General features: G+C 46.8%; 1 protein-coding gene across 1 annotated transcript in view; it reads right to left on the bottom strand.

Annotated features, from left to right (window-relative positions):
* SMARCA4 (SWI/SNF related BAF chromatin remodeling complex subunit ATPase 4) overlaps positions 1-23,687 on the bottom strand; it is a gene marked incomplete at both ends in the record, with an annotated part of 72,947 nt that overhangs the window by 20,018 nt on the left and 29,242 nt on the right. Inside the window, 16 exons of the mRNA XM_084249964.1 lie at positions 303-397; positions 460-537; positions 794-892; positions 1,143-1,370; positions 3,349-3,512; positions 5,945-6,111; positions 7,214-7,260; positions 8,058-8,144; positions 9,164-9,271; positions 10,013-10,126; positions 11,893-12,135; positions 13,170-13,280; positions 14,306-14,372; positions 17,702-17,865; positions 19,255-19,405; positions 20,880-21,001. Of these exons, the coding sequence (XP_084106090.1) occupies positions 303-397; positions 460-537; positions 794-892; positions 1,143-1,370; positions 3,349-3,512; positions 5,945-6,111; positions 7,214-7,260; positions 8,058-8,144; positions 9,164-9,271; positions 10,013-10,126; positions 11,893-12,135; positions 13,170-13,280; positions 14,306-14,372; positions 17,702-17,865; positions 19,255-19,405; positions 20,880-21,001 (2,045 nt within the window). The remainder of the gene's footprint in view (positions 1-302; positions 398-459; positions 538-793; positions 893-1,142; positions 1,371-3,348; positions 3,513-5,944; positions 6,112-7,213; positions 7,261-8,057; positions 8,145-9,163; positions 9,272-10,012; positions 10,127-11,892; positions 12,136-13,169; positions 13,281-14,305; positions 14,373-17,701; positions 17,866-19,254; positions 19,406-20,879; positions 21,002-23,687) is intronic.

Genomic DNA, 23,687 nt, shown 5'->3' with positions numbered 1-23,687 from the left:
GTTTTGGCAGGAGGTGCAAAGCCTGCTGGGACCAAGAACCTGGCTCTGAGTCAAGAGCCAAATCTGCTTCCCACCAGAGGTGGAGAGTGAAATCTGCACCAGTGACTGGCCTGTTAACTCCATGTGAAAGGGAGACTCAGAGCCTGTCCAGTAACACTCAACAAAACAATTATGGTCACTGAGGGAAGAGATGTGTAAGTGTCCCACAGAATACTACAGAATACTCTGGAGGTCAGGGAAGAAAGATGGTCAATTAGGAGGCTTCATGAAACTCTCCAGAGAGCTGCCTCTAGCTCTATTACCTGACGGGGATGTCGCCATCACTGACACATTTTGCTTTGATGTCGGGGGGACACATGAACCCCTCAGAACACCCAAGCTTCATGTAGGTGGGAACCTGGCACCCTGAAGGTGTATGATGCAGAAAAGCAGCTTTCCACCTGTGCTTGTGGCGCTCACCATGAACAGGTCGAACTCCTCCTCATGCCGGGCAATCATCTGGTTGACGGTCTCATCATCAGGCACTTCGTCTTCTTCCTACAAGATTTCACATTTTTAGTCCGAGTGTGGGGAGGCCAGGGTGGGCGGCAGCCGTGCTCGGAGGCGAGCGGCGGCGATCCATGGGAAATGAGCTGGCGGTCCCAGTCCGGCTGCGGTGGATGGGGACCCACACGGCAGCGAGAGGCACACACGCACACACACACGCACACTCCGTGGGATCAGGGCCCTGCTGGCCGTCTCAGCCGAGAAGCCGAGGATTGAATGGGCATGGAGACTGAACTACCCCTCTCACCTTTAGAGGTGGCTCCTCCAAGTCGGGGTTGACGCCCGCTGGCGGAGGGGCAGTGTGGGCGAAGCTGGCACTGCCGCTGCCCGTGCTGCAGTGTCTGCTCTGTGGATAAATAGAGGACTTCAGTCTCCAGGGCTGTCAATCCGGCGTCTTTCACCAGCAGTTTAGGAAAAAAAAACCACTTCAAAGAAAAAGCAAGTACTCATCCTCGTTCCTTTCAGCCCACACTCCCTTTACTCCAAAGGGATGCAAAAAAAATAAGTGCAAAAAAGGTAAAAAAACAAAAATGAAAGCCGCTCATGCGTCCACCACTCACGCTGGGGAGGGGGTCGGGGGCTGGTGCTGTGCTCACCTCATCCTGCTCCTCATGCTCCAGGATGGCCTGCAGGAAGGCACGCCTCTCGTGGCTGGAGGACTTCTGGTCAAACATGCCAGCCTGGATGACCTTCTGGTCAACGTTAAGCTTGTACTTGGCTGCAGCAAGAATTTTCTCCTCCACACTGTTGACTGTGCAGAGGCGGAGCACCCGCACCTCATTCTGCTGCCCGATGCGGTGGGCACGGTCCTGCGCTTGTAGGTCCTATGGGAGAGATGCCTGTCAGTCTCAAGATAGCTCTTTAGACATCTAGAGAATGTCAATCTTTTGATGCTATAAAAAGAGAAGGTAACCTCCCAATTCTTGTGTGCATCCTTCTGCATAGCTATTCTGCCACACAACCAGCTGCATTAGGGTGGTAGCTCAAGAACATGACCTTGAGCCTGTGCCAGAAAGATCTCAACCTGATTTCTGTCAGAAGTATCATTTTCTACTTGGCTAGGATTCTACCTTACTAGGATGCTGAGGAGGAAAGACTTGGTGGACAACTCCGGAGGTTATATTCCAAGCAGTCCTTGTCATAGCTGCGTGGGTCATTGTGCTGACACCAGGAGGGCCCTGTGCTTGTTGTGCTGGCATAATGGCGAGGCACCATTTACAGGATGGGGCCAAATCTGGCAGCATTGTGGTGATGCCCTTGAGTTTGGTTGTGAGCTCTGTTATCTCCTCACTGAGAAATGCAGGCCCAAACTCTCTGAGCCTCAACCAATTCTGCTGACACAGGTCCCTCTCAAGGCTATTAAAAGCATTGCGGGCTCTGCCCAGTGAGTGGTAGCATGGCTGTCAATGCTATCTGTATCACCACTCCCAACGAATAACCAAGAGGGTTCCACAAAATCCTATGTCTGGACCTAGGAGCTGAGTGGGGCTGAATGCAAGATTTGCATGCAGTGGGGGAGGCACAGGCCACACCTGGTGGGGAACAGGAGTGTCTGTGCCCACAATTCAGCCCAACTAGATCTGCAAGCTTCCTGCGTACACCCAGGCCCTGCAGCAGGGAGCTGAGCAGCCTCCTGATATGGCACAGGACAGAGCTACACAGGAGTTTCTGCACACTGTCCGCCTCCTAATGGGAGAGGCACACCTCTTGGGAAACTGCCCAATCATCAAGATCTGGTCAGGAACAACCCTTCAGGATGACAGTGGGAAGGGATACTAGCAATCACTTAGGACATCTGCCCAGCAGATAGGCTAAAATTATACATTGATAACCAGGGCCTCCAGACTATGAGGAAGGGCGTGCTCATATTCTGTCAGTGGAAGAGAAAACAGGGGTAGGTTTCCAGATGTCACTTTGGCAGAAAGGACCAGAACATGAAGGGGACACTCCTGCGGCCCATGCAATCCCACTTCTCAGGGAACTCAGAGAAAGTATCAGAGGGCTCCTGAGAGGCTCGTAGTCATGCTGAGAAACAGAAAACCCAGCCTATCAATTGGTGTTTGAGTGAAAGTCTCAGAACTGCCATAAGCTGAGACAGCTAGCAGCCAATTAAATGATTAGGTAGAGCCCCATTGGGTTCACACAGAGAGGTGGAACACACTGACTACTAAAAAGAAGAAAGGTGCTAGAACATTCTTTATTTGTGTCAAAAATAGAACATACGTGTATGGGTCCTGGCATGTGCTCAGAGAAAAGTGGGATCAGTGAGTGAGGGGAAAAAGACTCTTTAAATCAATGTTACTGAGTTATTGGTATTTGCATTTCTTAATAAAACAAGAACATAATTTTTGCTATGAAGCACAAGGAAAAATTAAATACTTTAGATCTATCATAACTATAGAATAACTTATCCCTGTATCTACTGACAGATCTCATGTAGGGTACACAGGTAAGAAACGGCAGCAGCAGCATATGAAGTGTGCTCCAACTCTCATTACAACCACAAATGCAACCGGAAGAACTCTCATCACTGAAACAGTGAGGGTGGCCACGACCCGACAGGATTGTGACATTTTCCACATTCTTTACAAATTTATGTAATGTCAGGATTTTTTAATTAAAAAAATTTTTTTAAATAAACATAGGACAATAAATCCTCTCTGGGCTTCTCTCCAAAGGCCCTAGGAACTGTGGGTGCTGTAGCAACCGTCTCCCAAGGGAACTTCAAGGAGGCCAGCGGCACTCAAACCCCTGGGTATCCCCCAGGTTTCAACCCCCTCCACAGGATGCCAGATGCTTTACCTGGTGGGGGTTCCAGTCACTGTCAAAAATGATCACAGTGTCGGCCGACTGGAGATTCAGCCCAAGTCCCCCAGCCCGGGTGCTGAGGAGGAAAATGAAGTACTCGGAACCTGGTTCATTGAAGGTTTTCAGCAGCATGCCCCGGTCTTCTGCCTTTGTGGTTCCTGCCGGGCGCAGAGAGAAGTTATTAGCAAGGTGAATGCATGTGGTGGTATGGAGACCGAGGAATACCTTTGGAGTGTGGGGACAGTGCCCAAATGTGTCCTATGGGGCCACCTAAGCCACAGCCACACTTAACACATGGCCATAGGCAACCATTAGTAGGCACCCAAGATTTACAGTGACACTATTGAATGACATTCCCCTGGCCTGGAGGAAACAGAAATGAGTCCCAAAAGGCCCATGTGTCTCTATGTAAAATGGGGCTCTTGGGAGATAGAGGCTGCCCTGTCAGCCATTTTGTTGCCATAGACCTCTGCCCAGCTATTTCATGGGCAGCAGGAGATACTAGGAATACCTCCCCTCCCAAAAATGCCCAAGGGGTCTCAGAAGCTACTGCCATGGATTTTCTGGGTTGACAAAGAGAACCATATACAGGCAAGTACAGGAGCTTATGAGGGATTTATTTCCTGTCATCAAGACATAGGGTTTCTCATAGGACAGCCTAGGACATGATCCTCAGCACTGTGAGTATTAAGAGGAATATCTAAGCCCCTCAGGTTCCTGCCAGTTCAAAGGTGCCTTTGGCAAAATCGGGAATCATTTTTGGTAATAAAACAAAAATTAAATATTTTTTGCCACTGGCCTAAGCCTCATGGTGAAGCCTGAGCTCTAGATGTGCCTATAGCTGTCCCGTGCTCCAAGAAGGGCTGAGGCCTGGGACAGGAAAGGAGCCATGTAGGTAGAACACATCTTTCCCACCAACTCTTGCCACTCCCATGGTGGAAGGTTTGATTTTACAGCATGCCACTGAGCCCCCACCCTTTGCCCATTCTTTACCGGATTTTCTATTCCTGTGGCAGTGACCGTGCAAGGTACTAAAGGACACCTTCATGGTCAAGCATACAAAAGTTCATCTTTACAAGAGGACTCACCAGGGAGAAGGAAAAAAATAAGGCAAATGGACAAGCAGGGCTGGGCAGGAAAATGCTTTCTGAATATGGCCTCTTCTCTGAGGGCTTATATTTCCCAGGACCGACTCTCACAAAGGCATGGCCCCTGAAAGACTTGAGAGGCAACTTAGAGATGTCAGAGCATAGAGGCGGGGATGAAGTGAGGTGTGACCACACCAACAATGACATACCACAAAGAAAGCCCCTGAAGGAGGTGGGGGTATAGTGGGAATAAGATCAGATTTGCGCTTAGAAAGGTTGCCCTCGATGGAATTACAAGATCCAGCTGAAAGCAGGCAAATGGGTAGGGGGAGAGGGGATAGGGCACATTCCCACTAGTGGATCCTTCCAGCAGCCACAAGTCAGAGGTATGGGAAATCACATTTCTACGAGTTGTACAATGAACACCAAAATGGGGACATAGGTTTGGTGTGCTGCCATGGAGATGCACCTGGCAACCAGCTTATATGAATGGTTTGACAAGTGGTATTGTGAAGAAGAAACGTGTTTAGCTGTGTTTGCCCCAGCAGCTCCCAAGTTCATTTTCCTCACAAGTTCTGCTCACTATAGCTGTCTGACAAAGTGGGGAATTCTCCATCAGGTCTTCCTGCCCACCTGGCCAGTGTCAGACCACTGGGTCCTATCAGCATCTGACAGGTTCTCGCTCAGCTCCCTCCTCCCTGGAGCTCCAGAGTGCTGGAGAAAAAGCAGGAATGGGATTTCTCATGAGAGTACACAGTCTCAAAGAAGTGCTGTTATGGGGGAAGTGTTGCTCTTGCCCCTAAGGCATCTGCTTCCCTGCCGATCCCTCCTGCTGCCTGACTCCAGCTCTAGGCCTAACTGACAGCAGCTCACAGCCACCCGGGCAGTGGAGAGATAGGTGTGTGGCTTACAGCGGATTACTAAGAGCCAGTCCCTAGTCACCTTGGGAAAAAGATGGGTTTCTCTTGGGGACAAAGAGTAGGCAGAAAGGAAGCCTAGACAGGATGCCTGAGAATGAAGCCAAGATAGAGGAAAGTGGAGTCAAGAGCTCAGGATATTCCCTTCCAATATCATCTGCATACCTGGACTCAGCTGTGCCTGAAGCAAGTTAACCCCTGGGGTTTAGTTATGTGAGTCTAATCAAGACTTTTTCTCTTCTGCCCACAGAATACAAATTTCTGTTACTTCCAACCAAACAGGACCATTGTGTACCCTTTAACCACTGGTCCCAGCACAGTAGTGCAAATGCTTGTGTTTGGGTGTCCTGAGGTGCCATATCCAGATCAGCTATTCTCCCAGACCGTGGGCTCTGATCCAGTCATAATGTTTCCAGGGCCTTCCTTTCCAGCCCTATAAGCCTATGCCACCAGTGTGCCACTACCTAAACACAGAGTTTCTGGACCTCGCCATGACTTGGGAAGGAGGGCACACCAGCCAGAAGCTTCAGCAGCAATGGATAACAAAGCCCTTTAACAAAACTTCTCTCTCTTGGTCATACTCACCATCAAGTCTGAGGTATTTAAAGCCACGATATGCAAAATAATCTTCCATGATCGTCATGAGGGAGGTCATCTGACAGAACAGCAGCACTTTATGGTTGGTGGCACGGAGCTTAGGAAGTATTCTATCGAGAAGCTCAAATTTCCCTGAAGCTCGGTACAGGTCTAGTCTGGTGAGCAGAGGTGGGGGAAGAACACGCATAATAATGTTAACACTGGCATCTTGCAGGTTGGCAGAGGAGGAAGCTCGGCTCCCATTTCCAGGCTGACCAGAGCCCACCTAAGTAGACTGGTCATTAGGCACAGGGGCGAGAAATGGCTTTCTAGGCAATGTTATGACCCCCACCCAACATTTCAGCAAAATTATTTCAACTAAAATAAATGCAGGCCACCGCTGGTTAAGGATGACCATGTATTACTGTCCAACCTGGATACTTGTAAGAATAAAAGAGATGCTGCTGTTGTGACAGTGGTGAACAATGGCTACCCTAGGAAGTTGGGCCTTGTCTTTCTTCTGTTAAAGAACACCTGGGAGCGAAAACTCAAATCGGAGAGTGCCTGCACCACACCATACGCAGGGCTAAGGGTCACTGCAGTTTCATTCACTCCATCAAGAATCCACAGTTTACAGATGTGGGAAGAAGCCTGGGGGGTACAGTGGTAATATGCCAGGGGCAGGATGCCAACCTAGATCTGTGGGACCCCATTATGCAACTTGGTATAAAACTTAAAACAGCACAAGAAATCTTTCTCTTTCACTTGGTGCCTCTGCTCACGGTAATGGCTTACTAGTACAGACAAAGAAATGATAGCTTTAGCACCAGAATGTTTTTTCAAAAGGCTGGCTGCTTACAGTGGTGAAATCTAGAGGCTGAATCCACATCCAACACCAGGGCTTAATGTCTGAGCTGCACATAAACAATGCTGGAGAAAGTACACCCACAGCAAGATGGACAGTGCATTATCTAAAGAGTATCTCCCAGTTGGCAAAGAGAGTTCAGGCTCAGATGCGTTAAGAAAGTTGTCAAGAGTCACAGAGCCCAGAGGTAGAGAGGAGGGGTCTGGAAGCCAGATCTGCCTATCAGGGTTTCAAGTGGTCAACTCTCAAAGTGTGGACATTTCGCTTGGGTTCATTTAGAGTTTCTAAAATTTCTCCTATAAATGAACCGTCTTTGCAGCTGGACAAATATAACAATAAAGCCAACCAAACAAGTGAGAAGCACCTCTATATTCACTGTCTGCCCACCCCCATTAAGCTGGGAAGCTTCTCACCCTTGGACGATGCCGCCGGTGAACCCCAAGTGTTCGGAAAAGGACTCCTGCAACGGAACCAGAGATGGGTCAGTGCGGGGCAGGAACGGCACCCAGCCCCATGCCTCTGAGTCTTCACACCAGTGCTCAGCAATTGTCCACAGTGGCTTTCGGGCCACAGAGACACTGAACCCACTGACACACACCCCTTCCCTGGTGCTCTTCCAACAAAGGAAAGAAGTCACAGCATTAACACTCTCAACCACCAAAAAGGGCTTATAAGGACAGAGTACAACTGTCCTTGAGTGCTGAACTGGAATGCCAGGAGTATCAAGGGATTTGCAATGACCCTGAAGCTTTATGACAAAATACAGACATGTGTTTTTCAGAAGCAAGAATCCAGATTCTCAAAGGAGATTATAGCCCAAAACGATCTAACCCAGCGACTTCATGAAGAGGGAGGTTGCTCTCAGTGCTCCAACCTGGGGTGGCAGGGGCCACAGTCATGGCTGGGAGAATTTAGTGTGCCCACAAACAGAGGTAGCAGAACATATCAAATAGGAAAATGATCCCAAACAACAATCTCTGAATGCACCAGTGATCATTCGATTGCGGGCTTTGGTTTCTAGAGCCTATTTCCCTATACCATTTGGACTCTTTACAATAAGTACTTGCAAACCGAAAATCAAGAGACAAATATACAGGCATTATCTATTTAATATGATAAAAGCTATTATTTAAAACGCTGGCTCTGCCAAGGGGCCCACCACAAGCAGGTATCTCTGAGAGATGGGCCTTATGCGTGAACTAACTCCCACAAGTTCACACTGCTGCCAGGCCCCTCATCCCTGGGGACGGGCCTCACCTCAATGTGCTGAAACATATATGGGTGGTTGCAGATCTTCCTCAGTTGCATGATGGTGTTCATCAGGGTCTTGGTGCCACCTTTGCCCTGGAGAGGCAGAAAAGAGGTTCTCAAATCAGGTCTTCTGCTGGGGTGGGGTGGAGCAAGTGGTGGGAGGACTATAAATAAGCTTTCAGAGGGAAGTATAACTTTTGGCAGGGAAATCAGGAGTAAGGAGCTGGCAGCTATGGGGCTCAGAAGCTTGAATAGAGCCCTAGGGGGAGCAGAGACCACCTGGCACACTTGAAAGGGTGGTAGGTGGATAGCAGATGGTGGGACAAAAAAGAAGTAAGACTTGCAAAGAGCTGAAGTTGAATCAGAATGCTTTGTTCTAAGCATAACATTATAGGGAGTCACTCTGGGGCTACAACCAGAAGAGGCATGGTAACTTTGAAAAATTTCTGGTTAGAGGGAGAGGAAGGATGTGCAGGAGTGGGGGTTGGGTGCTGAATGCTGGAAGTAAATCAGTAAATGTGCTACTGCAACAGCTCAGATAAATAGGGGTCCAAAACACCGTATCTAGTGAAGGAAAGGGGAGGCAGAGTGGAATTCAGGATACTGGGCCCAGAACAGGGGAAGTTGGTACACCCCCCTGGGTGTACAATTAGTCCTGGTGAGGGGAGCTGGGCGGGAATAATCTGGTACCCTCAGAGTACAGCAATCCACACAGTCCTCACTCCTTTCCACTAGAATCCCCAATTTTACTTGATAACAACAAGGCGGAAGTGGGGTTCAGTGGCTACAGTTCTTTCCCAGCTGGGAAAATTCACTAGAATATTCTAATTCTGCTGAGATCAGTGCTGGGTCCCATGCTGCTACTGAGACACCTGTGGGAGCTAGCATTTCATAAACAAAAGAGGATACCAGACAAATGCGACCCACAAATAAGACATGTACCCCTGTTTCCACTGACCTCTCTACACGAGCTTACCATATCTGCTGACATCCTCAGGATCACCCACAGATTGTCCTTGACCTTGACCTCAACAATAAACCCCAAGGAGGCAGGAGGGCCACTGGCTACATTGTGCTCAAGTCCCACACAGCTGGTGGGTCCCCAGACCAACCTTCTTGTCCTTTTCCGAGCCGTCAGTCAACAGCACCCCCTTGGCCTGCATGTGTCGGTAGAGTACACGCTGCAGGGCAGACATGTCACACTTGATGACGTACTCCACCTGCAGGGGGATATGGTGCCAGTCAGGGGGAATCCAAGAAGTCAGAAGCTAAACTCCAGCCTAGGCCTGTGTCAATCTGTGAGCATCCTGAGCCCCAGAAAGTGTGTTCTGATTGGGCACATGCAGGTGACAAGGAGGAACTCACTCCCCCTAAGTCAGGGAGGTGAGGGGAGACTTGGGCTGTAATAGTGTACCAGGGCAGAGAGAAAGAGAGAGGGGAGAGAGAGGGAGGGAGCGGGAGAGAGGGAGAAGAAGAGGGGAGAGAAAGAGAGAAAGAGAGAGAGGAAGAGAGAGAGAGAGAGAGAGAGAGAGAGATATCTTGGGGCACAAAGGACAACTTGACCACCTTTCAAAGGCCCTGCCACAGCTGGGCAGAAAAGAAAGGGCAAGTGTAACTGGAGGGGTAACTGGGGTGAGGGACTCCCTGACCAGAGCAGGGGAGAAGAGAGGGTACCGGGGGCCAATGTGGGACCAGGTCCCTGGGCAAGAATCCAAAGCCATCCTGAGTAGGGGAGCAGACCCAACCCTAAGTCCATGGCCTCCAAGTCCCTGACATGGTTGGGTAGAACCAGCTCAGGCATCACGGTTCCTGAAGCAAGTGGGATTCAGTGCTCCAACCTGCCTTCCCCTTCATGGGTGGATGGAGTGACTACAGGAGAGATGACAGACTAGGCTCACCCTAGGGAACCATCCCCCATCAACATTTCATTGTGGCTTTCTTGCTCAAAACACCCACATTACCTTTTCAGGCAACTGGGCCTCAACCTCCTTCTTGAGCCTCCGGAGCAGGAAGGGTCGTAGCACTTTGTGGAGGCGACGGATGATAAGGATGGTTTCCTCCTCATTCAGGTCCACCTGAACCCCCCAGCAGACACCCAAACCAAACATGAACTCCAGAGGGAGGGAGTGAGAGGCAGGGACTTGGGTGAGTAGGGAGTGTTGGACAGGGTCATTTTGGAGTCATTTTGCACTAAGTATCTTTCAGACTGCCTTATGCATTACGGGGGCCTGACAAAGTACCTTCTTCCTTTGGAAAAATAGGAGCATCTGGAACCTTCCATTGAATTTCTGGGACATGGAACTGAAGGTTCCAGGGCACAATATTCTGACACTTTTACCAAAAGAAACAGCAGCATGGTGTGTTGCCTCTCAAAAGGTATATAAGTCGTGTGTCTACAAACCACTATTATGGCCAAACAAAAGCCAGATGGCACTGTGAGGGGCACGTTCTCAGACACTTGGTGTAAACTAGATAACTCTCATGGAGATTTCTGTTACTGCTAGCCCCAAGTCTGCTCTCAGCCCGGGGAGGATGGAGTAAAAGAAATGCTGCTTTAAGATGTCTTTGACTTTAGGTCAAGAAAAAACTTGAGAAAATAAAGTAACACCTGAACTTTTCTTTTTTGGGTGCCCTGATAATCTCTTGGGAGACTTTTTGCTCTACTTAAAAATACACGAAACTGGGCCTCCCCTGGTGGCGCAGCGGTTGAGCGCTGTGCTGCGAAGCTGCCCGCAGCCTCTGCAGCGCCAGTTCGATCCCCGGCCGCCGGTGAGGGTCCCACGTGGTGCCCAGACCTCTCCTGCAGCGCCCGCTGCTGCCCTCAGCAGTGTATTTCGTCGTTCTGCCTGCTCTGTTCCCCACTCTGGCTCTGGTGAATTCTCTCGCCCTCCCGCGCTTCTGACTGGACCCAGTGCTTGTATAAATAAATAAATAAATCTTAAAAAAAAAAAAAAAAAACACGAAACTAAGCATTTGCAGCCCAGTTCTTGAGATGGGGCTCTGGGAATCTGAAACTTAAAACATTATTAGGAGACTCTTGGAAAGGCCTTCTTTCTCTTTCAGAAGGGTTTCTGCCTTGAGTGGTGTCAGAAAGGGGAGACCCCAGTTGTCCCAGATCTGTCCAAGGAAAACCTCAAAATCGGGCACAGCTGCTTTGGGCTATGTCTTGCTACCCTCCACAGCTGTGCCCACATCAGTCACTAGGCTTGTAACATCTTTCAACAGAATATGCAGTCAGTCCGCAAACAATAAACCCCAATAGCACGGTAAGCTCATGCTGACAGTCAGTTTGGGGACTTCATCAAGTGATGAACCCCTGCCGCCCCTGACAGCTCATGTGCCAGAGTTTGGTGATTAGACTGACAATACTACCACAGTCATACAGTTGGCGTGAGACGCTGGCTACAGTGCCCTTTGAAAACCAATATACACAATTCAACCACATGGCTCCTGTGACTGAAACATTTAAGGGTCCCACAAACTTTCACAGACCCCTGAATGGCCCCAGGGCCATGTTCCTCACTGTCCCCTCTCAGTTCCTGGGACACAGGGTCAGTAAACTGAGCATCTCCCATTGTTCACTCTGAGGATCTCTGCCTTTCCTTGACAACTTTCATGGCTCCTCCAGTCTTGGGTGCCAGAGCTGCCTTGCTGCAAGAAGACATAGACTAGGGCCCCAGCATCCAGCCTGAGCCAAGCCTATTGTGATGGATCCTCAGCTCACACATGCCAGCAGAGTCTACTGGCCACAGCTACTCTGCAGACAGCCTACCACTTCACTCTTCACCCCCCTCCCCTCCCCTCCATGGCTGGTTACACATACAGACACATATACACATACCTTCTCTCCAGTCATGGCAAACGGCGCATTGAACCACTGCTCAAAGGTGCTGCAGCTCTTGAAGATGGTGGGCAGCAGGAAGTTGAGAAGTGCCCAGAGCTCGGGAAGCTTGTTCTGCAGTGGTGTGCCTGTGAGCAGCAGGCGGCGGGGTGCCACATAGTGTGTGTTGAGGACCTGAGTCAGCTTGCAGTGGTGATTCTTCATGCGGTGCCCTTCGTCAACGATCATGTACTTCCAACGGATCTGTGGGTCCAAGAGCAGATGGTCAGGGGAGAACAGGTAAAGGGCTACCCAGGCTGATGGAGCATCTCACAGTCATTAGGCAAGAAGGCTCTAGGCAGAAGAGCACATGGAGATGGAGAATATGGACCTAAGTGTCTTATGAATAGGACCCTGTTCATAAAATGCAGCCGCCATAAATTGTGGATGTAAACGGAAAACAGATAGAGAGACACACCAGTGACTGCTATTGGTGAATAAACCAGCTTGTAGAAATCGACTTTGGTTTTCAAAATTATTATAAGCTGGCATATGGCATAGAACAAAACCTCAATAATAACACACCCCTCACTGATTAGAGGCCCCCAAGAGACAAGGTTTCAGTAATGGGTACATTTTCCAATCAGCAGGCAGTGCCTCTAAAGGCAGAAGCAAACACAGGTAGGTTAAGTGTGAGTTCTGGGTGGCTGGGTGACACCCGGAGGCTATGGATGATTACATGTCCAAAAGGCACAGGCGAGATACCAATTCTAGTGGTATGAGTCTTCAGGTGAGAGGCCAAGATAAACCCCAGCTTGCATTTATGTTCACAGACCATGCCAAAGCAATGGCCCAAGACCCACAGAACATTGGGCCTCAGGGTGCTTTGTGGGCCTGTTACTCATGGGCTGTGGTGGGAGAGACTCAGCCAGCACAGAAGGAGGGCCAAGGCCACTAGAGACAGGTGGTGACAAGACTAGTCTCCTAGGACCCTGGAGGGAAGATGGGCTGAAAAGCCTGAAGAGGAGCTAGCCTTCATGCTGCATAGATGGCCCCCAACTCTGGACATGATACCAGGCCAGTCTGTGCATCTGTCAGTCAGCAAGGCAAACTGGAGGTCACTCTTGACCCAGGCCTTTCCAATATAGAGCTGCTGCTTTTTAACATACATGCATGAGAAGGGCTGAGAAATAACTTCTAGGAGACTCTGAAGATAGGTATAGTAACACACACACACCAATCCTGGACCAGGCAGGGCTCGCGTGCTTCCTAGTGTGTTTTATATGCAGACATGCTACCTTTGCAAGGATATGCTTGTCTTTGATGATGTACTCATATGTCGTCAGTAAGACATTGAACTTCCCACTCCGGAGCTGGGGGACGAAAGCACGTCTGGCTGCCGGAGAACCCTGTGATGGAAAAGACAACATGCACACCTCAGCCTCCCGGAGAAAAGCTCCAGCACGGCTGCTGGCCCTGTCCACCCACATGGATATACAGAGTGCCAAATGCAGGGAGAAAGAAATGTGGGGTCTATGTGGCCTGGGTCCTCCAGGAAGCTCGCTGGCTATACCACCACCTACCCAGATCCTGATGACTGATCAGCTTCTCTCCCCAGAAAGGGTCCCACTTCTGGCCTCCATGCAGGGAAACCTGGCATCCCTCAATGCCTCCCATATGGTGCAGGTCACCATGATCTCCCTGGTGACAGTTCCAACCTCTCTCCAGTTCCAAACTCCTGATCCACATAACCAGGGCCCAGCACTTTCTCAAAGTTAACATTCCAGAAAGACTGTGTAACTAGGTCTCTTACATAAGCTCTTGCCAATAGAATAACTTGTAGCTCTTCAAATGTACCAAGTTCTCCCCACATGATGCTATTCTAACTGTTACGACCCCATTAACCCCATCATGAGGCCAAGTCCCTCGTAACACAGGATCATAACACAGGGCCCAGACCTGGAGTCCAGAAGCCAGGGATACAACCTGGCCCTGATAGTAAATATTGTCCTAACAGGACAACAAGCACAATTAGCCCCACTTCACAGGGTGAAATGATGTATGGCACTCAAAGCAGGCTAGCAGAGGGTTCACAAGGCCCCTGTTTTCTAGGAGCCCATGGCACAGACTCACTAAGTCATGGGACAACAATGGGTTTTAACCATAGGTCAGGTGAAACAAATAAAATGTGCCAGTGAGTGCATTAATGTTACTATGTTCCACAAATTAAGTTCACTTGAAAAATTAAGTATTACCCTTCCAAAATAATTGATTCCAAATCTGTATTAACAGTATGAATCTGTGCATAACATAAGAAAATACAAGTGTATGAGTTGTATCATTAATGCAAGGTGACTTCTGTCCTCATTTATCTGTACTTCCTACCCTCCTCGCCTGCCCATAGACACATTCACCTCCTCAGGCTGTGACATACCTTATAGGACACCTTCACCACCGAGGGGGCCCACTTGTCAAATTCATATGCCCAGTTTGACAGTGTTCTGACAGAAACAAAGAAGAGACAGGCAGATTACAGTTCTGACAACAACAATTCACCAACAACTACTGGGAAGTGAGGACACGGTAGCCATGACCCTCAGAGAAACTGACTACAGTGGTAGCTGGTGGAGAGAAGGACGTAAAGATGTCCTAAGTGGGAGGAACAGGGAGGAACACACAAAGATGTGGTGCTGGGTAATGCTTGCTAGGTGGAAAGAACCTGGATCTGCCTCTTGGGCTAAAGCCAGCCAGCCGGGGAAGGTCTGGAGCTATCACCACTGTGTGACAGAGGTCTCTTTGAGAACATGTCTTATGCTATGGACCTGCTCCAAGGAAAATGCAGACTCACTGCCTGGTTCCAGGTTCAGAACTGAGCTAGAGTTATCTGAGGATACCTGGAAATATAGGAGACACCCCAGGTTCTTTATGCCAACTCAAATGAAGATGGCAGCCACTGAAGGTTGCCGCCCAATAAAGATAGAATGAAGATGGTGGGCAAGAGACCACATCATGCAGAGAACTGGAGCAGCATGGGTGAGGACCCATGGCCTTTCCACTGTGGATTGAGTGAGGTTAGAAGGAGGGATGACAGGATGTGACAACAGGTGAGAAGGGGCAAGTCACTCAGGACTATAACATGGGCTTTAAGAGAGGGAGAAAGCAATAATCAAACCAAGTTCATAAAGGTTCAGGGAGAAAGTCTGGTGTACACTGAGTTTTCAGTGGGGGGGTAGGGGAAGGGAACCTATTTAAAAAATCTAGACAGGGGCCTCCCTGGTGGCGCAAGGAGTTAAGATGCAGCACTAATAAGCTACCCGCAGCCACTGCAGCACGAGTTTGATCCCCGGCCAGGGAGGTGACCCACATGGCGAAGCAGACCTCTCCTGACTCTCCACTGCTCCCCTCAGCAGTGTACTTCAATCAATCTGCCTGTTCTGAGCCCCACTCTGTCTTTGGTGAATCCTCTCACTCACCCCCACACCTCTGACTTACACCCCAGTTCTTGTATGCATAAATAAATAAATCTTTAATAAAAAAAATGTATCAACAACAGGGGTAACTGGGGGAGAATAAATGCTCTTAGTGTTTCCACATCTTTTCTGTGAATTTGACACTATTCTCAAGTAAACTATCACCACAATATAATGGCAAGGGCATGCTGAAGGACACAGGGAGCAACTTGAACGATGTCCCCAGGTCAAAAATGGGATAACTTAAGCAACAAAGTATAGTGTCCATTCTGGGCTTTAATGACGACAGTCTGTTCTGATATAAAAAGTTAAAAGAATAAATAAGTAAATGAGGGAGAGGGACAGTTTTTCTATAAATATAGGGAAATTCTAATACACATGGAAGGAATGGTGGAAGGAGATCCAAGCCCACTACGTGGTATCTCTCACAGTTATCATTATATCAAGTAGAATCCTCTGATGGTTGCTGAAATGAATGGAGAAAGTATCTGAGAAAGGATGTGGACATGGTTTCCAAATGCCTTCCACAGGAGATTTATATATCACCAAGGAAAACTATCAGGTTTAGGTGGAAAAACTCGCCAGCATACTGGGAGACCAAAGTTACCCACACCAAGCAGAGACCTGGTATCTTGTGTATCCTGACATGAGGCCCCAAGAAGGACACAGCATCTTTCCTGGAGGGATTCTCAACAGACATTCAGAAGGACACATCACACAAACCCAATCTGAGGGACAGTCTACCAAGTGCCTGATTCAAGTGTCAAGATCAGGAAGAATGAAAACGGACTAGGGAACTGTCACAGACATGTCACAGAGACATAATAATGCAAGGCAATGTGGGGTCCTGGATCAGAAAAAGGCCACTGGTAGGGAAATCGACAACATTTGAGTAAGGTCTCTAGATTAGCATTAAATGATTGTCACTGCTCTATCCTGGGGTTATAAAAGATTTGGGAAACTGTGAAAGGTATATAGAGATACTTTGTACTATCTTGCAATTGTTTGGAGGTCTGAAGTTGCTTCAAAATGAAACACCCAGGATACAGAACAGCAGACTGAAAAGTTATCAAGTAGAAATTAAGTCACATCTTAGGATCTAAACTGAGAGCAGGGAAATTTAGCTACTGGAGGCTGGGGGTTGAGCAGGAAGCCAAGAGACTGGGTCTGACCACATAGGAGGGGGCATGGTCTTACATTAACATTTCTCTCAGTGTAGACTTGTTCTTACCAAAGAAGTCTATTCTACAGCACCATGAGAAAGGAAAGGTAGAGGAAGAAATAAACTTCTCCCAGTTGAAAGCTGGGAGGGTTCTAGGGCTGCCAGCTATGTGTTTGTGACCTCTGGAGTCTCAGGCAAGAGGCCTTACGCATGGGATCTGGGCATGCGCATTCAGTTTTCCATTTTCCCCTATATCCACTGACTTGAGGGTAAAGTGGTCCCCAATAAGCACCAGGAAGGTAAGAAGCTCCCCCTGCAAGGCCAGGCCACCTCCCACCTGAGTCAAGGACAGACAATCCAGGAATTTCTAGAGAAAGTCTAGGGCAGGCTAACCATTTTGTGGCCACTGCTAAGCTGAAAGAGGACGCCCAAGCAGCCTGTAGAATGATGGCCCCTGAGGAATGCCTGCGGGGAATAAGGAGCCAGAAGCACCAACAGGAAGCCAGTGAGAATGCTTCCTTAGAACACTGCTTGGGGACCTACACCCCACCAGGCCTGAGTATCAGTGTTGCCTGGGTCAGGCTGGGGTATAAACAAGAGTGTTCTAGTGGCCTAGCTGGGAGGGGAAACACTGCTTGCTCAAATTGTTCCACTTCACTCTGCTAATAGGCTCCTGTGACTCTTTGTGTGGAATTTGCTGTTTGAGGACACCAAGGACATCCTTAGAGAGCTGTCCCAGTAGGGATTACGGGTCGTACTACATTGCCCACCCTGATTCAGGGTGCCCTGAAACCATAGGCAGTTTGTTAAAGGTTGAGTTGTATCCTCCCAAATTCACAGTTTGAAGCCCTCACTCCCAATACCTCATACATGACTATATTGAGATAGGTACCTCTTTACAGAGGCAACGAAGTTTTTAAAATGAGGTCATAAGGGTGGGTCCTAATGCAATGTAACTAACGTTCTCATAAGAGGACATCTGGATACAGAAGGTACACAGGAAAGATAATGTGAAGACACAGGGAGAAGAAAGTTGCCTGTAAGGCAATGAGAGATCTGAGGAGAAACCAACCCTGCTGAAACCTTGACTTCAGATCTGTGGCATCCAGAAAAAAAATTCCTCTTGTTTAAGCTACCCAGGCCATGGCAGCCTAAGTAAACGAAAAGCTGGGTGCTGAAGGGAAGGTGGGGTGCTTACGAGAGAGGCACTATGATAAGGAAGGGCCCGTTGATGCGCTTGTGCTCCATGAGGTACGTGATGAGTGCGATGGTCTGAATGGTCTTGCCCAGACCCATCTCGTCGGCCAGGATGCCATTCAGATTGTTGTTATACAGGGACACGAGCCACTCCAAGCCTTTGATCTGAAGGAAAGTAACAAGAGGCCAAGACTGAAGCCCAATGGGATTTGAGAGCATTCCCTGCACTGCATGGACTCCAGCACAACTAGGAGCAAGTTCTCTCCTCACCTTGAACCAGCCACAGCCATGTTCAGTTTATATTTTGCTCTGAATTGCCCACTCCTTTTTCACTTAGTCTCATCTTCAGTAATCACTTTTGCAAAGTTGCAGGGTGGCTACACTAATAATAAATGTATACAAATTTTCTTTTTCAGGCGCACATTTAAAAGGCTTAGTTTTGAACTGCTAAAACCTATGTCTGTTACAGCTAACACCAAGCAATGCAGTGCAGCACACCAGGACAACAATACTTGACATTGTGGGACACGATTCAGAAGGGCCTAAGCGCTTTGGTGAACTTGATGAGGAATCCATTGAATGACCAACAGCTACCTAAACACCATTTCAAAATTAACCAAGAGCTTTCCAAACAAAGCCCACAAGCTTTTTGAAATATAGGCAATTGAGGAGCTTGTTCTCTAAGAGAACATGTTATGAAAGAAAATTCTGAAAGTTTCACAACTGATTAAGGAAATAAATTCTGGCCAAGTTCTGATTCCTTTGATTACAATGGCCTCTGGTCATTATATCTGTCGATCTGGGATGTGATTAGAGCATGGAGTTTCTGAGACTACTCTCAAGGAAAGTTGGGGAGCGGGGGCAGGGGTCACAATCAAAGGGAAAATTAGGAAGTGCTCTTTGGTTGGAGTTACACCAGTTGTCTCTTAGTTTATATTTATAGTCTTACTCATTTTAGATGAGCTTGGAAAGTGGAGAAACTTCTCCTTCCACGGCAGCTCAGTTTCTTAGTTATTCCAAGCCAGGCCTGGATAAAGAGTTTTAGAGCTGTGGTTACTTCACTCTCACTGAGGAATGCCTGACCCCAGACATCTAGACTCTCATTCTTCCCTAACGTGGTATCTCCAGGTAATGTGTACTGAGCACATGTGTACCCATACCTGGGAAGGTCTTGGCGCCATCACTTCTGAACTAAGGGATTTAAAGTATCACAGCATCTCTCTGTTACTCAACTGACCCCTAAAAAATGCAGAGGATCAAAGTGTCTACTACAGGGTTGTTTGGGGGTGGATTCAGAAGCCTGGCTACCAGACTCTTCATTTCCTCCTGGTGGCTAACTTAACAGATCATACCTTTGCTTCACAGATGAGGAAACTGAGACTCAGGAATAGAGCAAGCTACCCAAAGATAAAGAGTGGAATGTGAAGCTCAGTCTATTGACTTCACATCCACCCATAACCAAATGGGCATGACTCAGCTGGTATTGTTTGAGGACATCTGGCCCAATCCTTCTACCTTTGGCACTTTCTAAAAACATCTGGCCTCCCGCCTCACCTGATACTGTTTGAGGACACCGTTGACCATAAGTGCTGACTGCTTATCCACTCTTTCAGTAACAGCATGGGCCACAGCATAATAGGACTGCAAGCCACGAGCGAGGGCCTGGGATACACCATACTCGTCATCGACATCTTGCTTGGCATTCCTGGGAGCAAAATGGAAGTGCTATGTGAAGACACACATTCCCGTTTGTGATACTGTGCTTCTGACACAAATTTCTAGGGAGCAATCCTCTGTACAATGACTGGAGCTGCAAATGCAGCCAGATAGTCTGAGGACAGGCAAGGCAGGAAAAACAAGCATAAAGGAAATGTAGACTGTACTCCCAGATCCTGTGGGTCCCAACTCCATCCTCCCAGAACAGAAATTATGTCACTGTCACATCACAGAGTGCTACTTCCAGTTATAGGAGGATGGATTGGTCCTCCCTTTCTACTGAGAGTTCCTGAGCCTAAAGGGAAAAGACACAATGGTCTCACACAAAACCAGTGTCATTTATACTCGGGCTATTCTGTGTTCCAATCAGAAGTCTTTTAAAAAGTGGCTAAGGGGCCTCCCTGGTGGCGCAAGGGGTTAAGCACCACACGATGAAGCATCGGCAGCCTCTGCAGCACAAGTTCAATCCCTGACCGGCCAGGGAGCAACTCACATGGCACAGCAGACCTCTCCTGACTCGCCCACTGCTCCCCTCAGCAGTGTGTTTCACTCAATATGCCTGTTCTGTTCCCTACTCTGTCTCTGGTGAATCCTCTCACCCCCCTCTCCTCAACCCGCATCTCTGGCCTGTACCGCAGCTCTTGTATGCATAAATAAATAAATCTTTTAAAATAAATAAATAAATAAAAAGTAGCTAAACTTTTTACTTTCTATCAGTGCAACAGACACATGTCAACCAATTTCTGTAATACTGTTTTAGGTTGTGCCATGCTTTCCATTTCATACAAATCTTTTTCCTCCCTCAGTGTATTTTTCCCCTTTATTTCTTCTGATTTCAAAGATTAGGTATTTGTTCCACTGGTTCCTTCACAACTATAGCTTATACAAACTTAATCCCCAATGTAAGAGTGCCCATTAACTCTGGATCATAAGCAATGATGAAACTATTATGTCAATTGTAATTGTGCTTACAAGAGGAAAAGATGAGAAATAACCAACATGTCTGCCAGCTATAGAAAAGAGATGATGTCTCTTTCTGTGTACAGACATAGGATTGCCTCTGAGAGTCCAAGAGTGTTTAGTGAAAAAAGTCAGGCATAGAACAGTGTGCCTGAAACATGTGAACAAACAAAAAGAAAAAGAAAAGTAAATTTGCTTGTTGATGTACATCTCTGGAAGACACACCATGCTAGAAGTTTCCTCTAGGGAGAGAATGGGGGCTGAGGGCTGGGGAATAACAGAGAGTGGTCCTTGTTTGCACACATAACTGTTTAAGCATAAGATGTGAAAGGATGAAATATTATTAAATCCCTATGAAGTCGAGGAAATTTGCAGTAAATCATTGTGTGTTAGGAGTCCCACAGAGGTGTCAGCTAATGGTGACTGCTGTTCAGGGGTTCTAATGATGTCTGCCAGTGCTACCTTGTAGAAAGCTGGCCAAGGGTATGTAGAAAATGCCTTACTCAATGATGTGTCGGGCATCCACCTCAGAAACATCGTCACTGTCTGGATCTGGAATCTTCTTCTTTTCCTCCACAGGTAGGGCAGGAGGTTGCGCAGGCTGTGGCTGCTCCTCTTCCTCCTCCTACCAAGAGACAAGGTTGTGTCACCTCAGGTCACCCTCAAGGATGGGGATAAGGCTCCCAGGCATAGAAGACACTTTTGGGTACAAATGATGTTTTACAACCCTCACGCCTTCTTCCTGTCTTAGAAAGTGTGACATCTCTTTTGTGCATCTTTTCATTGTTCAGCATATTACTTTCAGTTTTCCTAGCAGACACTTCTTTTTTAGGCTTTTTCAGGGTATTCTGAACTTTTGATATTAGAGATTATTTTTTCCTCCATTCCCCATTATACATTTATTCCTACCCAATCTACTCAAGCAATTTTAAAGTAGACTTGTGGATTTCCTAGTTAATAGACGTCTTATAATCAACTTTTAATATTTATTACTTTTAGTTTACTTACTGCCAGTTAATATTAACATGTCTAAGTCATGTAAAATACATCAAATAATCCCAAGGATACTACCAAGAGGTTTGAAAGTTGTAAATTAAATATGAGCTTCTCTTTCATTAAAGGTGACTTTCAGCATTTATTGAGCAGATCATACTGGGGTGTTATGAGACATATTGATCAAATAGACATGAATGCAACTACTAATATAAACTGGCCTCATACTCCTCTCAAATCATACAATATGCCAGTAGAATGTTTTCCATAAGTGTAATGGAATTGTTATAAAACAAGTAAAAAAATTATCTGTAATTTTTTACAGATCTGTTCAACAATTTCAATCAAAATCTAATTGGAGTTTCCTTGGAGCATGCACAGTGATTTTATAAGTCGTTTGAACAATGAACTGGTGATGAAACACAAACATTTTGGGCAAAAAAATATAAATGATGCAGATTTATCCTAAATGATACGATGACTAGAATCAAAATAAGTATGAAACATCAGAATATTCTCTTCTCAAAAAGCTGGACAAAATCTACAAAAGCAATCATTTCAAAGATCTGGTAGCCTGAGAACCATTAATGCTGAGCTGTAAGAAAGAAGAGTAGAAGTTTATGTAGTATTCTTACTTGGGACTGCTTTCACCTCTCCCACCCCTACAGCTCTGCCATGAAAGTTCTGTCACAGTTGACAGGCTATGAGGACAGGCAGATGAACCTGATGGGAACTCAGTCATTTTGTAGCAGTGGGTGATGCCCATGCCAGTACACTGTAATAGGAAGTGAATATCTTGACAATGGAGAAGCAAAACATTATTAGCTGAGGGTGTGAGCATGTGCACAAGAAACAAGAGAGGGTGCAGCAGGAAGTAAAAGACAGGGTGCACCTGAAAATGGCCTGAACTCGGAACATGCTCTCCTATACACACTGTTTTATCACCAGGAGAGAGAAGCTTTACTGGTTTGAGGTGCTTGAAAGAATCTCTAGATGTCCACTATGTTACAAAGAAACACACTCATGAAACTCACATGTTATAAACCAATGTAACCTCCATTAAAAAAAAAAAAGTAAAAGAAATATGGCCCACTCCTAAAAGCCAAGGTTAGAAATACAAACAATAAAACAAAAAATTAAACCAAGGAGACACACCAAAGGCAGCAAACACCAAGAGGAAAACAGATTCCATAGAGTTGGCCCACATAGTTACTAAACAAACACCACCACCACCACCACCACCACCACCACAACACTCCAGGGGTAGAGTGCTGGCTAAAATAAAGTGGCTAAAGCAGTGTTTCACTTAACATTACAAGACTAGCAAAAAAGGAATGTATGATATATACTCAGGGGAAAAGACAGTTAACATCTTCTCTGTTCCCAGATGTTGGATGTAATGTCCAGTCCTTGAAGCAACCATTACAACACAAAGGCTCAAAGCTATTGTAAATTTGTTCCAAAACTTACAGCAAAGTATCTTTAAGCATGAAGAATCAATACAGAAAAACAAAATGATAAACTTTCCAAATTTTATGAATACATGAAACTCCACAATCAAGAAAGTGAACAAGAAACAGCTCACAAACTGCTAAAAGGCAAACAGAAAATCTTGAAGACAGAGAAAAACGAACAATGTATAGAGGTGTCACAATACAATTATTGATTGTCAACTGAGGCAGGAGAACAGAAGTAATGGACGGCATATTCAAAAGTAAGTTTGTTTTTTTAAATCTGTCAACAAAGTATACTATGTCCAGTTAAACTAAACTTCCTAAATAAAGGCCGAAGAAATACATATCCAAATAACCAAAGACAAAGAATTTGTTCCAGGAGACATGCCTTAAGTCTTTTGAGCTAAAAAAATACTTAAACCTGTGAGAAGAAATTAAAAAGTACCAGAAATGTCAAATTCATGGATCATTATAAAAGACTCTATATATTTTCTTTTATTTCTTCTCCACTAACTTCATAAGATTATAAAAAGACTTCATTATAAGATTATATTGTTGGGTTTATAACTTACACAGATGTGATAGTATGTGAAAATGATAGCACAAAATAAGGGGAGCAGATATGCAATACTGGAGCAAAATTACAAAAGTTAGTATTAATCTAAAGTATAATGGGATAGGGCCTCCCCTGGTGGCGCAGCGGTTGAGCGCTGGGCTGCAAAGCTGCCCGCAGCCTCTGCAGTGCCAGTTCGATCCCCGGCCACCGGCGAGTGTCCCACATGGCACGACAGACCTCTCCTGCTGTGCCTGCTACTCCCCTCAGCAGTGTATTTCATCAGTCTGCCTGTTCTGTTCCCCGCTTTG

This window comes from Talpa europaea, assembly GCF_964194135.1.
Source record: "Talpa europaea genome assembly, chromosome: 12".
In the NCBI taxonomy this organism is placed as follows: Eukaryota; Metazoa; Chordata; class Mammalia; order Eulipotyphla; family Talpidae; genus Talpa; species Talpa europaea.
Note: the sequence above shows the minus strand (reverse complement) of the source record. Positions and strands in the feature narration are given on the sequence as shown.